At 35.7% G+C, this 13,462-nt stretch overlaps 1 protein-coding gene across 1 annotated transcript in view; it reads left to right on the top strand.

The window, feature by feature from the left end:
* Positions 1–13,462, top strand: part of CD2AP (CD2 associated protein) — a 133,481-nt gene that overhangs the window by 52,887 nt on the left and 67,132 nt on the right. The window contains exons 4-5 of the mRNA XM_036110581.2: positions 3,530–3,630; positions 6,602–6,722. Of these exons, the coding sequence (XP_035966474.2) occupies positions 3,530–3,630; positions 6,602–6,722 (222 nt within the window). The remainder of the gene's footprint in view (positions 1–3,529; positions 3,631–6,601; positions 6,723–13,462) is intronic.

Below are 13,462 nucleotides of genomic sequence, written 5' to 3'. Positions count from 1 at the left end.
CCACTATTAAATTACTACCTAAAAATTTACTCTGAGATGTGATGAAAGGTGACATTTGAAAAATTATACTGTAAACTCTAGGTTAGTTATAAAAGTATGGTCAGTGTTGGGGTGCCTGGATGGCTCAGCTGGTTGAGCGTCTGCCTTGGGCTCGGGTCATAATTTCCGGGTCCTGGGATCGAGTCCCACATCAGGCTCCCTGCCAGCGGGGAGCCTGCTTCTCACTCTCCCTCAGCCCTTCCCCCTGCTTGTGCTCACTTGCTTGCGCTCTCTCTCTCTCTGTCAAATAAATAAATAAAATCTTAAAAAAAAAAAAAAAAGTATGGTCAGTGTTTACTTTCTTTGGTTTCTTCTATTGTAAAACATTTTTATTTATTTATTTATTTATTTATTTTTTTAAAAGATTTTATTTATTTATTCATGAGAGACAGAGAGAGAGAGAGAAGCAGGCTCCCAAGGAGCAGGGAGCCCGATGTGGGACTCGATCCCAGGACCCTGGGATCATGACCTGAGCCGAAGGCAGACGCTTAACCATCTGAGCCACCCAGGCGCCCTATTGTAAAACATTTTTAAAATCAGATATTCCATTATGAAATGGAGGAAACAATTACTGAGGTATAACTGTTTCTTATTTGGAGACTAGATTTTTCTATTTGATTGTCATCTATTTTGTACCTCTTTCATGTGTTGATTGCATGTTAATATGCTTCTTTTATTGTTTTGGAGGTTCAGTTGGATTTATTTTTTGTTTTGGTAAACAGTTTTCATAGATCCATATAATATCAGAACTGAAGTAACGGTCATGGTTGTCTAGTCTAACTCTTTTATTTTGTAGTTCAGGACATTGATTCCCAGAGAACTTAGGTCAAATAATGAGGAAATGACAGCTGTACTAGAACCCAAGTCTTCTGACTTCCAAGCTAGTGTTATTTCTTCTGTAGCATGGCATCTTTTTTTTACTATATACAGAAGTTTATTTGGAGAGGTTATGACTTGATGTAGTGAAGTTGTATCTATCTAGACTGCTTTTAAGCATTCTCTTTTGTTGTCAGCAACAACAATTTTTTTAGAATCCTTGTATTATCAACTCCTATTTCTTTGGGAAAACTTAAAAAAAAAAATTTTTTTTTTAAAGATTTTATTTATTTATTTGACAGAGAGAGAGACAGACACAGAGAGAGCACAAGCAGGGGGAACAGTAGAGGGAGAGGGAGAAGCAGATTCCCCGCTGAGCAGGGAGCCCGACGCGGGGCTCAATCCCAGGACCCTGGGATTATGACCGGAGCCGAAGGCAGATGCTTAACGACTGAGCCACCCAGGCACCCCTGGGGAAACTTTTTTATCTAGAATATCTGCCACGTCTTTTCCACCTTCTTGTATTGTGTTCATCTTTAATTGTGTAACTCTGATCATTTTTCTTTGAATTCTTCCACGTCTGTTCCAGTTCAAACCTGTCCTTTCTATTAATTTTTGGGATATTTGTAGTTTGCTCTAAATATTTACTGTCTCATTATGTATTTGTATTTTATACTAATTTGTTCCCTGTTTCCTAAATTCTTTTAGTTGCTTAAGTGTGTATTTAATTTCTTAAGAAAAGTCACAGGATTGTTGGTGTTTGTAAAGGATTGATGGAATGTAGATACTCTTGGCATGATATTTCTTGGCATTAATGCCCTATAGTTAGGCCTAGATAAATGTTAATTCATTCAAAAATATTTAATGGGCCTGACAGTAGGCCAGGCACTATGTTAGATACTAGGGAGAAAGCAGTTAAACTCAGTGCCCATTTATCTTTAGCCTACAGAGGATGGGGTATACACACATGAAAAAATCATTATGATAGAATAAAAAGGAAGAAGTGAGTTGTCAGTAACAGGTAGGTTACAGAATTAAATAGTGTAAGTATAGAGTGCTATAGAAACACAAAGGAAGAGTGCCTAATTCAGAAAGCTATTTGGGAAGAGGTTTCTTCTTAGTTGAGACCTGAAGATGAGTTGAAGCCCGAGAAAGGTGGACTCTGTGGATTAAAGTAAAGCGTCCTTGGCCAAATAAACAGTATATATATATTTTAAAGATTTTATTTATTTATTTGAGAGAGAGAGAGAGCATGAGAGAGCACGAGCGGGGATGGGACAGAGGGAAAGGGAAAAGCAGACTCTCCTGCTGAGCAGGGAGCCTGACATGGGGATCTATCCCAGGACCCTGGGATCATGAGCTGAAGGCAGACGCTTAACTGCCTGAGCCACCCAGGTGCCTCAAAAAAAAGTATATTTAAGTTTTAGAAGGAATAGGATTTGTCATTTTCAAGCAATTAGAAATCAGTATAATTAGATCACTGAGTACAAGATTAAGAATCATCTAGGGGATCTTAAACTGCAGATTCTGATTCAGCCTGCAAGGGCTGCTATAACAAAATACCCCAGACTAGGTGGCTTAAATAACAGAAGCTTATTTTCTCTTAGTTCTGGAGGTTAGAATTCTAAAATCAAGGTGCTGTTAGAGTTGGATTCTGGTGAGGCCTCTTTTCCAGAATTGCAAGTACCTGCCTTTCCCCTGTATCCTCACATGGCCTTTGGTGTGTGTATGCCCACATGCACATGTGCACAATTAAGTGTGTGTGGGGATTAGGGCTCCCTTTTATGATGTTATTTAACTGTAATTACCTCCCCAAAAAGGCCCCACCTCCCAATATAGTCAAGGACACAGTTCAGTTCATAATGGGTAGGTCCAAGGTGGAGCCTGAGATACTGCATTTCTTGCTGCTGGTCTGAGGAACATACTTTGAATAGCAAGAAGTTATCCTTGAATCAGTTCTACCTGATCGTCTACCCATAGGTGCTTTAATGAGTCAGTTTTAAAGATGGGGGTGAATCTGAGTTCTCAACTCTTAGAGTTTGAAAGAAGTTGAGAGCCACAAGCCTGGATGGTTATAAATGATTGTCACTTATTTGAATAAATGAAACTTGTTTGAAAACTAAGTAAAATTATTATCTTTACCTAGGTGAGTTTGATTTTTATATGTCAGAAAATAGAACTCTTAATATACATTTTGGACTTTCTCATTTTGTGGCTTTTTAACACAGACACTCTTAAATTAGTGCATTTTTAGTATTTCCAGACTTTGATCAGGAAGTAGTCTGAAAATTACTGGCTTGGAAGACAGCTTGTCTGTGAAAAAATTTGTTGTGCCAACAGTGTCTTTTATTGTTTATATTTTAAGTTTCAAAATTGGCATTGGATATTTTACTTTGGTCTAATTGGTGGGATTAGATGTATAAATAGATTTCATGGCTGGGAACCATGTACCTTATTTGTATTTGGTTTGAATTTATTTTGGCATGCATAATGTGGGGGCAAGGTGAAAAGCCAGCCAGAACTGATTGTGGTTAGCTGCTTAGAATGCTTACATGTTCTGTTTTATTCATACATATGAATTCTTTGACAATAAATATGGTGTGTAAATAAAGGTGCTATTGTTTGTTTTAATGATCTTTCTTAACTTCATTTTTTACTATGTCACTTCTTTTAGAGACCAAGAAGCGTCAGTGTAAAGTTCTCTTTGAGTATATTCCACAAAATGAGGATGAACTGGAGCTGAAAGTGGGAGATATTATTGATATTAGTGAAGAGGTAAGGAAAACATGCTAGAGATAAAGCAGCAATTGGAATTGATGCTCTGGGTATTAGAAAACTGCTTTGTAAGAGTATTAATTTTTCATTAGAATTTTTTTGCCAGTTTCATTGTATTTTATAAAAATTTTAAGATACAGGTTTTAAAATGCTTCTTTAATGTCTTAATGTAAGGTTGTCTTACCTGTTGGAATAAAGCTTTAAATTCTTACTACACCTGGTTGTGTACTGTATTTGTATGTGTTGACTTTAGGAATAAAAATTTTTAAGCTGAAGATTAATGTAATCTAAGTAGCTAAGAATAAAAATAAACATTTCCTTCGATTCTGAATTCCTTTTAGGCCCAAAGCAGTAAAATAGAAGCAGTTTTACCTTCTGCATAGCAGAGGGATACAAAAAACAGAATCTTTTTAAAAGCTTTGCCTTGTTTGAATTGTCACATTCAAATGTGAACCAAAAACACTTTTCCCACATTTTAATATATTACAGTGAGATTTAAAAAGATGGTACACATAACTTTTCATATCTCTTCTTTTACCGTTAAAAGAATATTAAAAATTTCATTTGGCAGCTGAAGATCCCATTTTCAAAGTATATGTTTTGATATCAGATATAGTCATGGGGATTCATAACATCATGTAATATAATTTATCACTTAATGTTTATATTAAATTCCAATATATATGAGACAATTCTGTTTTATTTCTACCAGGTGGTAATAATAATAGTTAATGTTTATAGAGGCTATGTGTCTAAAGCATTATGCTAAGTGTTTCACATTTATTTTCTTTAAATTTCTAAACAACCTAAGCAGACAGGAATTTTTATATCCATTTTATATATGAAGAGATGGAGTCATGGAAGATAAGTGATGGGCTGTTCTAGTTACTGTTGCTGCATAACATGCTGGTGCAAACTTTGTAGCCAAGAATAGCTATCTTATTAGGTTCATGGGTTGTGTGACTCAAGATTTCAGATAGGGCACGGTTGGGATGGCTTGTGCCTCTGTTCCGAGATGTCTGGAGGGCTCAACTGGAAAGACTCAAAGTTCGGGTGCTGGTGGAATCATGGGAAGGCGCCTTAACTGACGTGATTGGTACCTAAAAGGCTCGAAGACTGCCTCTGGAGACCTATTAGGTAGCTTCTCCATTTGACTTGGCTTTCTCATTGTGTGAGGCCCCAAGATAGTTGGACTTATTGCATGCCATTTCAGGGCTCTTAGTATAAACATTTCAGCAAACATGGTGATAGCCTTTTATAATCTGACCTTGGAAGTGATAGTGTCACTTTCACCATATTCTGTTGGCTACAAGCATGTCAAAAGCCAGCAAGATTGAAGGCAATGGAACAAAGACCATCTTTGGTGGAATGTCAAGGTTACCTTGTAGATGATCATGTGGGATAGGAGATCTTGTTTCAGCCATTTTTGCCCAAGTCCATATGCATGGGATGCAGAGGAGCCAGAATCCGAATCTACAATTTGAGTCATTATTCTTTACTGCTATACTATCCTGCCTCTTAGGAATTCCTTAATTTATGGGAATTACAAGGTTATTTTTACCCTAACTACTCAGTTGCTGCCAATTTGGGATTGCAGGTGTAGACAATTAAGTTTCCTGATGTTTTTCTCAGTTGTATCTGTTACAGTTTGGTCTGTATATCTCCATCACCTTGGTTTGAAGAACTCTCAATCCTTTGGTGTCTCCTTAAGTCTGCTAAAAAATTCTGAACTCTTCAGTCTTAAGAGCTTTCCATTTCTCCCTCCAACAGTTTGTATTCTAGCCATCTTGTATTTCAGCTGTATATATTCCAGGAATAAATCCTTTATTTTTATGTCACCGTATTTTTAACTTGGTTTGTACCTAGAAAACTCTTATTCAGTCTTTAATATTCAGCTTTTTTTGTCATTTCTTTTTAGGGAAGCCTTTTTGAATCTTTTAAGCCCTTTTGTGCTCTTACAGCAATTTGTTCATACTTTTGTTGTAGTACCTCTTACATTACATTGTAATATCTGCTTAGTATTTGTTTTCTTCTTTAGATTGTTTCACTCAAGGGCAGAGATTTCTTATATGCAAATTCTCAGTCTTTCACTAGCAGTTAACACCATGGCTCATACATAGTGAGTGCCTGTTGGACGAATAACTTATTAAAGTTTGCTTTGTAATTCTGAAGTGAAAAACATTTAAAACATATTTTAAATAAAGAGCCTTTTCTAGTAGTGATATTTCATGTTCTGCTGTTAAGTGAATAGTTTACTCTTAAAATTTTTCTTTTACCTATTAAGACCTTTTAGCATCCTATGTAAAAATTACACATTTTAAAAATTATTAAATAGTATTAAATAACCATGAAAATTAGTAACCTTGTTACTAGTGAATGTAAGTATTTTTCTAAAGAGTTTGGTTCCCGAGGATATTTCTGGTTGATGTTTGGGGAGTGTTCTTTTTCTTACTTGGGTTAAGATTCACTGTTTAAGTAAAAGGCTTAGTAATTTTATGTGGCATTTGGGAAGTTATATTCTTATATTCATCAAACTTTTTCTAAATCTGAATTTTCATATACTTAAATAATATATGAAACATATTACAAATATTGAAATAATTACAAATTGAGGCTCAGTGGTGTTTAAAAGAGTGATGTTCCAGAAGAGAGCTATCTACTTTCTGCTATTAATACCTTATTCTTGGTTATCTGATACTTTTATAAAAATTACTTACACCGTGGATTGCAGTTGATTACAAATTCTCATTGTAAATGCTACTGATATGACTAATCCCATATATGATAAGTCTAATCAATTTAGATTTAATCTACTTAAAATATATTTTTCACCATTTTCTTACAGATTTAGAGGGATTATTTTGCATCACTAACTTTGTGCTCATTCACTTAATGTAGTTTAATTTTCCCATAGTGGGAAGATTTTACTTAAGAGAACTTTTTATTATTTTTGAGTTGTGAACTCTTTCAGGTAGAAGAAGGCTGGTGGAGTGGAACGCTGAACAACAAGTTGGGACTGTTTCCCTCAAATTTTGTGAAAGAATTAGAGGTAACAGATGATGGTGAAACTCATGAAGCCCAGGAGGATTCAGGTAGATTATTTAAAAAATTTGAATAGATTTAAATAAAATTATATATGATCTGATGTTTATTTGGTATTTTTTGAAACTCTGTTCTTGTTGAACTATGAGCTTCAGTTTTTCTACTTGTAAAAAGCAGCTATGACAGGGACTTAAAATGAACTAAGTATCTAGGCAAATAATTTAATATTTTTCCTTCCCTGATGTCTGTTTCAACCCAAAGTAAAAGTTTAGTACCCTGATTATGAGTTAATACTACTTATGTTATCTGATTTCTTTCCACTTAAGATGTACTAATGTTTTGATTTGAGTTTGCAAATGTCATAACTACTTCAGAGATTTTAGAATTTTTTAATTAAAAAATCTTGCTTTTGTTTTTGTTCATATTCAGATAATAAATTAGTTTTTTGTGTAGCCAGAATATCATTTAATATTTTGTGATTGCCCTCATTTATAGGCTTACCCACAAATTCATCTTAAATTTGCTCACCATTTAAAAGTATGATTGAGAACATTTATCCCAGGGGCGCCTGGGTAGCTCAGTTGTTAAGCATCTGCCTTCGGCTTAGGTCATGATCCCACGGTCCTGGGATCAAGCCCCGCATCAGGCTCCCCGCTTGGTGGGAAGCCTGCTTCTCCCTCTCCCACTCCCCCGCTTGCGTTCCCTCTCTGGCTGTGTCTCTCTCTGTCAAATAAATAAATAAAATCTTAAAAAAAAAGAGAGAACATTTTATCCCAAAGCTGAATTTAAATTATTTTTATTTTTAAGAATTGCTGTGGAGTTTAGTTTTTTTTTTTTTTAAGGTCTATTTATTTATTTTAGAGAGAAAGAGAGACAGAGCATGTGTGAGTGAGCAGGGGGAGGGTCAGAGGGAGAGGGAGAGAGAATTTCAAGCAGTCTCTGCCCTGAGCGCAGAGCCTGATGTGGGGCTTGATCTCACAACCCTGAGATGGTGACCTGAGCTTGAAACCAGGAGTCTGACACTGAACTGACTGAGCCACCAGGCACCCTTGTTTTTTTGTTTTGTTTTGTTTTTTGTTTTTTGTAAGAGAAATTAAATTCGAAGGTGGTAATGCAGGGATCTAAAGTAGATCTTTTTCTGTATGGAAAAATGTATGTAGTGAGGTTCAGTATATTTTCAAAATTGACATTAAATATTGATAATGTTTAATATTGACTATTATTTATTTCATAGTTCACATACAGATTTAATTGTTTTAGTATATGCTTTGTATAGTTGTTTTTTTCTCCCAATTCTGGACAAGACTATGCAGGGAATTTATTTCTCAAGTTTCTTTAGAATAGTTTCCCAGTGTTTCATTGTGTTTTTTGACAATTTTGAAGGATTTATGCTGATATTTTATATAATGGATCCCAGTTTGGGCTTTCCTTCAGATTCTTCATGATTAGTTTCAGGTTGTCTTTTATTAACAGGATTACAAAATGTTATCTCATTGCATCGTATCAGGAGGCACATGATGTCTGTGCTTTCTTTTTGGTGATGTTCAATTTAATTACTAGGTTAAAGCTGTGCTGCCAGTGTAAGGGTACTGTTGTTTTCTTTATAATTGGTAAGTGTCTTGTGGGGAAATACTTTGAGACTATAAAATTGACATTCTTCTCTAAAGAACTTTTCTTTCTGCTCAGTTTGTTTATTTATCGGTGTGGACTCACCAGTGGGTTCTATTTTATTTACTAGGTATTAATCTGTTACTGTTATTTATTTTGATACTACCAGATTTGGCCCATGAAAGCTCCTTCAAATTAGTTTCTGTGATTTTATTTTAAATCAACTTTATTGGAAATATAATTTATATATAATCTGTCTATTTAAAATATACAGTGTGAGTTTGACATATGTACAGTATACATCCATGAAAACCACTGCCACAATAAATGTACAAAACATTTGCATCATCCCCAGAATATTCCTCATTCCCTGATACAGTCCATCTCTGTTTCTGTCTCTGGTTCCAGGTGATCATAGGTCTGCTTTTTTCTCATTATGGATCAGTTTGCATTGCTGTGTCCTCTGAACAGGTCTTCATCATTGTTTGAGCACTTTGTTATTTTGTTGTACAAGATGTTCCAGGCTCATGTTGAACTTTACCTACTTCATCCTTAATCAGCTACTTATTCAGGCAAAGTTGGTTACTTTTAGAGAGGTATAGTAGTTAAACACTGAGATCTGAGTACAGGTGTGCTCATTGATCCTGGGGTGCTATTGCTTCTAGGCACTCTTAGTAGATAAAACGGGGGAATGCTTTCACATGTACACACATGCCACATACACACTCCTATATCTCTTTACCTATCATCCATCTCTCTACCTACCTACCTACCTCCCTGCCTACCTATTTCTACTGGTACCTCTAATTCTATTTTAATACACAGGGTGCATTCTAGTCTGCAGTGATTTCATCTTTAAGCCCGTTAGCCGTAGAGATGAATGAAATAAATAATTGAGTTTACTTTACTTTTAAAGGGAATTTTCAGGAAAGGGTTTTAAGAATCAGTTTTAGTAATAATAGGTAATAGAGTGATGGTATAAATCAGTCTGGTGAATAGTTTTAACTCTAATCTTATTTTTAGAATAAAATAAATGACCTTAGGAAGCGGTAGAGGACAGTTAATCAGTGAATATTTCTTAAGCCTTCTATGTGCTAAGTGCTAGGCTGGTTTTGTGAGGGCACAGAATCCCCTCTGCAGTCCAGAAGCTTAAGGTCCAGGCCTCTGAGGGATAAGACAAATATGAACTCAAATTAGTACATTTCAGTCTGGATTAAAATGGTCTGAGTGTAAGAGGTGCTGGTGGAAAACAGTTCTAAACAGAATACATTGTTTGTCACTTAAAAAAATTACTTTGTACATTTTCATATTTTCAGAAATAATCTAGGAAACATTAAAAATATCTGCAGCTCTGACTACAACTATTTTAGAAGATGGTATTTTCTAAACTTCTGTTCTTTTCCTTCTAATTGTTCTTCCCCTTGTTTTCCACTATACAGGCGTTTTTTTAAAAAAAATTGTTAATTGTTATAAAAAACACATTATATACAATTTATCATCTTGACCATTTTCTTAGCATAATTCAGTAGTTTTATGTATATTCACATTGCCATGCAGTAGATCTCCAGAACTTTTTCATTTCACAAATCAAAACTCCATACCTATTAGATAACTCCTCATTCCTTGCCCCTTGAACCACCATTCCACTTTGTTTCTGTGAATTTGACCACTTTAGATACCTCATATAAATGAAATCATACAATATTTTCTTTTTGAGACTGGCTTATTTCACTTAGCATAATGTTTTCAAAGTTTGTCCATGTTACAGCATGTGACAGTATTCTCTCAGATTGAATAATATTCTACTCTGTGTATGTATTGCATTTTGTGTATCCATTCATCCATTCATGGATGTTTGAGTTGTTTCCCCCTCTTGGCAGTTGTGAGTAAAACATGGGCTGTTAAAACACGGGCATACAGATATTTGAGACCTTGTTTTCCATTTGGATATATACCCAGAAGTGGGATTGCTGGATTATATGCTAGTTCTATTTTTAATTTCTTGAGGATATGCCGTATCATTTTCCATAGTGTTTGCACTATTTTACACTTCCACCAACGGTGTAAAGGGTTCTAATTTCTCCACATCCTCAGCAAACACGCTTGTTTTCTGGGTTGTTTTTTATTTTATTTTATTTTATTTTTTTTTTATTAGCTGTCCTGATGGGTATGAGATGATATCTCATTGTGATTTTGATTTGCATTTCTCTAATGATTAGTGATCTTGAGCATCTTTTCATATGCTTATTGGTCATTTGTGTATCATCTTGGGAGGAGTATCTGTTCAAGTTCTTTGTCTGTTTTTCAGACAGGTTATTTGGTTTTTTTCCTTTTGTAGTTGAGTTGTAGTAATTCTTTATATATTATGGATATTAATCCCTTATCAGATATATGATGTGCAGGTATTTTCTCCCATTCTGTTAATTGTTTCCTTTGATGTAGAGAAGTTTTTCATATAGGTAGTTTCATTTGTCTGTTTTTTCTTTTGTTGCTTATGCTTTTAGTATCATATTTAAGAAATCATTGCCAAATCCAGTGCAAATGAAACTCTCTCCCTGTGTTTTCTTCTAGGAATTGTATAATTTTTGGTTTTTTGTTTAGGTCATTAATTCATTTTGAGTAAATTTTTGTGTATGGTTTAAGACAAGGGTTCAGCTTCATTGTTTTGCATGTGGATATCCAATTTTGCTAGCAGCATTTGTTAAGGATGTCACTGGACAGAGAACTGGTTCCAAGCTCAGGTTTGGTTGCTCACTGCTAGAAAAATCAATACTCGAAGGACAAGTGATGGTGGGAAAGGAAAGGTTGCTTTATTCAGGAAGCTGGTAACCTGGGAAGATGGTGGAATAATGTCTCAAAGCCATTTTCACTGTCCAGGTGAAGCTGGAGAGTTTTAAACGGGAAGGCATGGGAAAAAAGGGGGAGGGTAACCTGCAGGAGAAGCTGGCGCCCAGGCGATGTAGCCATATGTTGACATGACCCGGAATGGACTTGCTGGCATCAGTGGCAGCTGTTTTCAATGTAGTCAGGCCTTATCTTCTGAGAAAGTCTGGTCCTTTAGTCCTCAAGGTCAGTGATCTGCAAATCTCAAAGAAAGTTAGTTCTGCTGCAGATCAAGGGATTTAAAGCAAGCAAGGAGTGCGTAAACTTGAAGCAAGGTTAATAATTACCCTTAAGACCCGTGGTGAAGCTGTTACAGAGAGAGTCCTTTCCTCTTTTGAGTCGCCATAACACCCTTGTTGAAGTTCATTTGACCAGTCTATGCAGACTTTTATCGTGGCACGTATGGCTATTCACATGTTTATGTTTTTCCTCTCCAATAGGCTGTCAGCTGTTTATAGACAGAGACTGTTCTTTTTCTTTGTTTGCTTACTGCTTACTGTAGGGATCCAAAAAATGAATAGCTTATGATCTGTTTAATTTTTATTCCGGTGTATTATATTTTCTCTCATGTCATTATGTGCCTTTTTATAGGGCCAACACTTTGGGGGGGATAGTGTAAAAAAAACTTAGTAATTTATATATGGAACAGGTAGCCCTCATACCAGTTGATTATGTCATCTGTTTTCTGGAGCGCAAGGACATGGTACGGGTTATTCCTAGGGAGAGTAGATGAATCAGTCTCTGCTATGGTTGGTTAACCTACTTGCATGGAGCACTGTGCTTTTAAAATTAGGGGCTTGATCATTTAGCATTTGTGGGTAACTATTGTATTCCTAATACTGGGAGTTATAGTGGAGTGGGGTTGGGACATTGAAATCATTCTTTCAAGGGCGCCTGGGTGGCTCAGTTGGTTAAGCGACTGCCTTCGGCTCGGGTCATGATCTCAGGGTCCTGGGATCGAGCCCCGCATCGGGCTCCCTGCTCCGCGGGAGGCCTGCTTCTCCCTCTCCCACTCCCCCTGTTTGTGTTCCCTCTCTCGCTGTCTCTCTCTCTGTCAAATAAATAAATAAAATCTTTAAAAAAAAATAAAAAAAAATAAAAAAAATAAAAATTTAAAAAAAAAAAAAAAAAAGAAATCATTCTTTCAATGCAGTTGCTGATTACATTGAAATATAGAAAATCATTTAGATAGGAAGATATATAAGAGTCATAAAAACATACACTATTTTATATTCTACTTATTTGAGAATACTTGGTATTCTAAAGTCAGAACTCATGTCTTGAAGATGTGTAAAAACATTGAGAACAAACAAGTACAGAAAACATAGTGGTATAGTTATTACTTAGCAGACTGTCCCCTGAATTACTTCTGATGCATATTTTTGTTTATGTGTTTCATAGGTATTGGATCTTCTAATATTTATTTTTAACATTTGGGGTGCCTGGTTGACTTGGTTAAGCGTCCGACTTGATTTCGGCTCAGGTCATGATCTCAGGGTTGTGAGATTGAGCCCTGTGTAGGGCTCTGTGCTGGGCATGAAGTCTGCTTGATTCCCTCTCCCTGTGCCCCTCCCCGCCTCAAAAAATTATTATGAATTAAAGCTTATGGTGAAATGATGTTTATGATGCCATGTAAACTCAGCTCTTAAAATATGTACAAAAATTTTTTTTTAAAGATTTTATTTATTTGACAGAGAGAGAGAGGAGAGCGCAAGCAGGGGGAGTGGCAGGCAGAGGGAGAAGCAGGCTCCCTGCTGAGCAGGGAGCCCTATGAGGGACTCTGTCCCAGGACCCTGGGATCATGACCTGAGCCAAAGGCAGACGCTTAACCAACTGAGCCATGCAGGCACCCCAGAATTTTAAGGCTATATGGGACCACTAGCAAAAGAAATACAATTTAAATTTTATTATATTTTATATTTTTACATTTTATATTTATAAATTTTTATTTTAAATTTTTATAATTATAAATACTTTGGGTACTTTCTTGCACTATTCAGCCTTATTTGAATTTTAGTAACTTTGCAGAAGTATGTCTGTTAAAAATGTACTTCCTTGCTTACTTAACCCTTTTAAAATAACACTGCATTCTAAATGTGGAGCTTTGATTATGGGGGGGGAGGTCAGTGGTTGAAGTACACTATAATTCCCTTTTAAAAAAAAAAAAAAAACACTTTTAAGTTTTAGGCACAAAGTTTTTGCATATTGATTTGAATGCCAGGAAGTGAGTGCTTTATAAGAACTTTAGAACTCTTGCGATAAAAGAATACAGATCTTTAAGCTTTGATTTAAGAGTTCC

This window comes from Halichoerus grypus, chromosome 9 (assembly GCF_964656455.1).
Source record: "Halichoerus grypus chromosome 9, mHalGry1.hap1.1, whole genome shotgun sequence".
Lineage (NCBI taxonomy): Eukaryota > Metazoa > Chordata > Mammalia > Carnivora > Phocidae > Halichoerus > Halichoerus grypus.
This window is presented reverse-complemented; position numbering and strand designations above follow the sequence as displayed.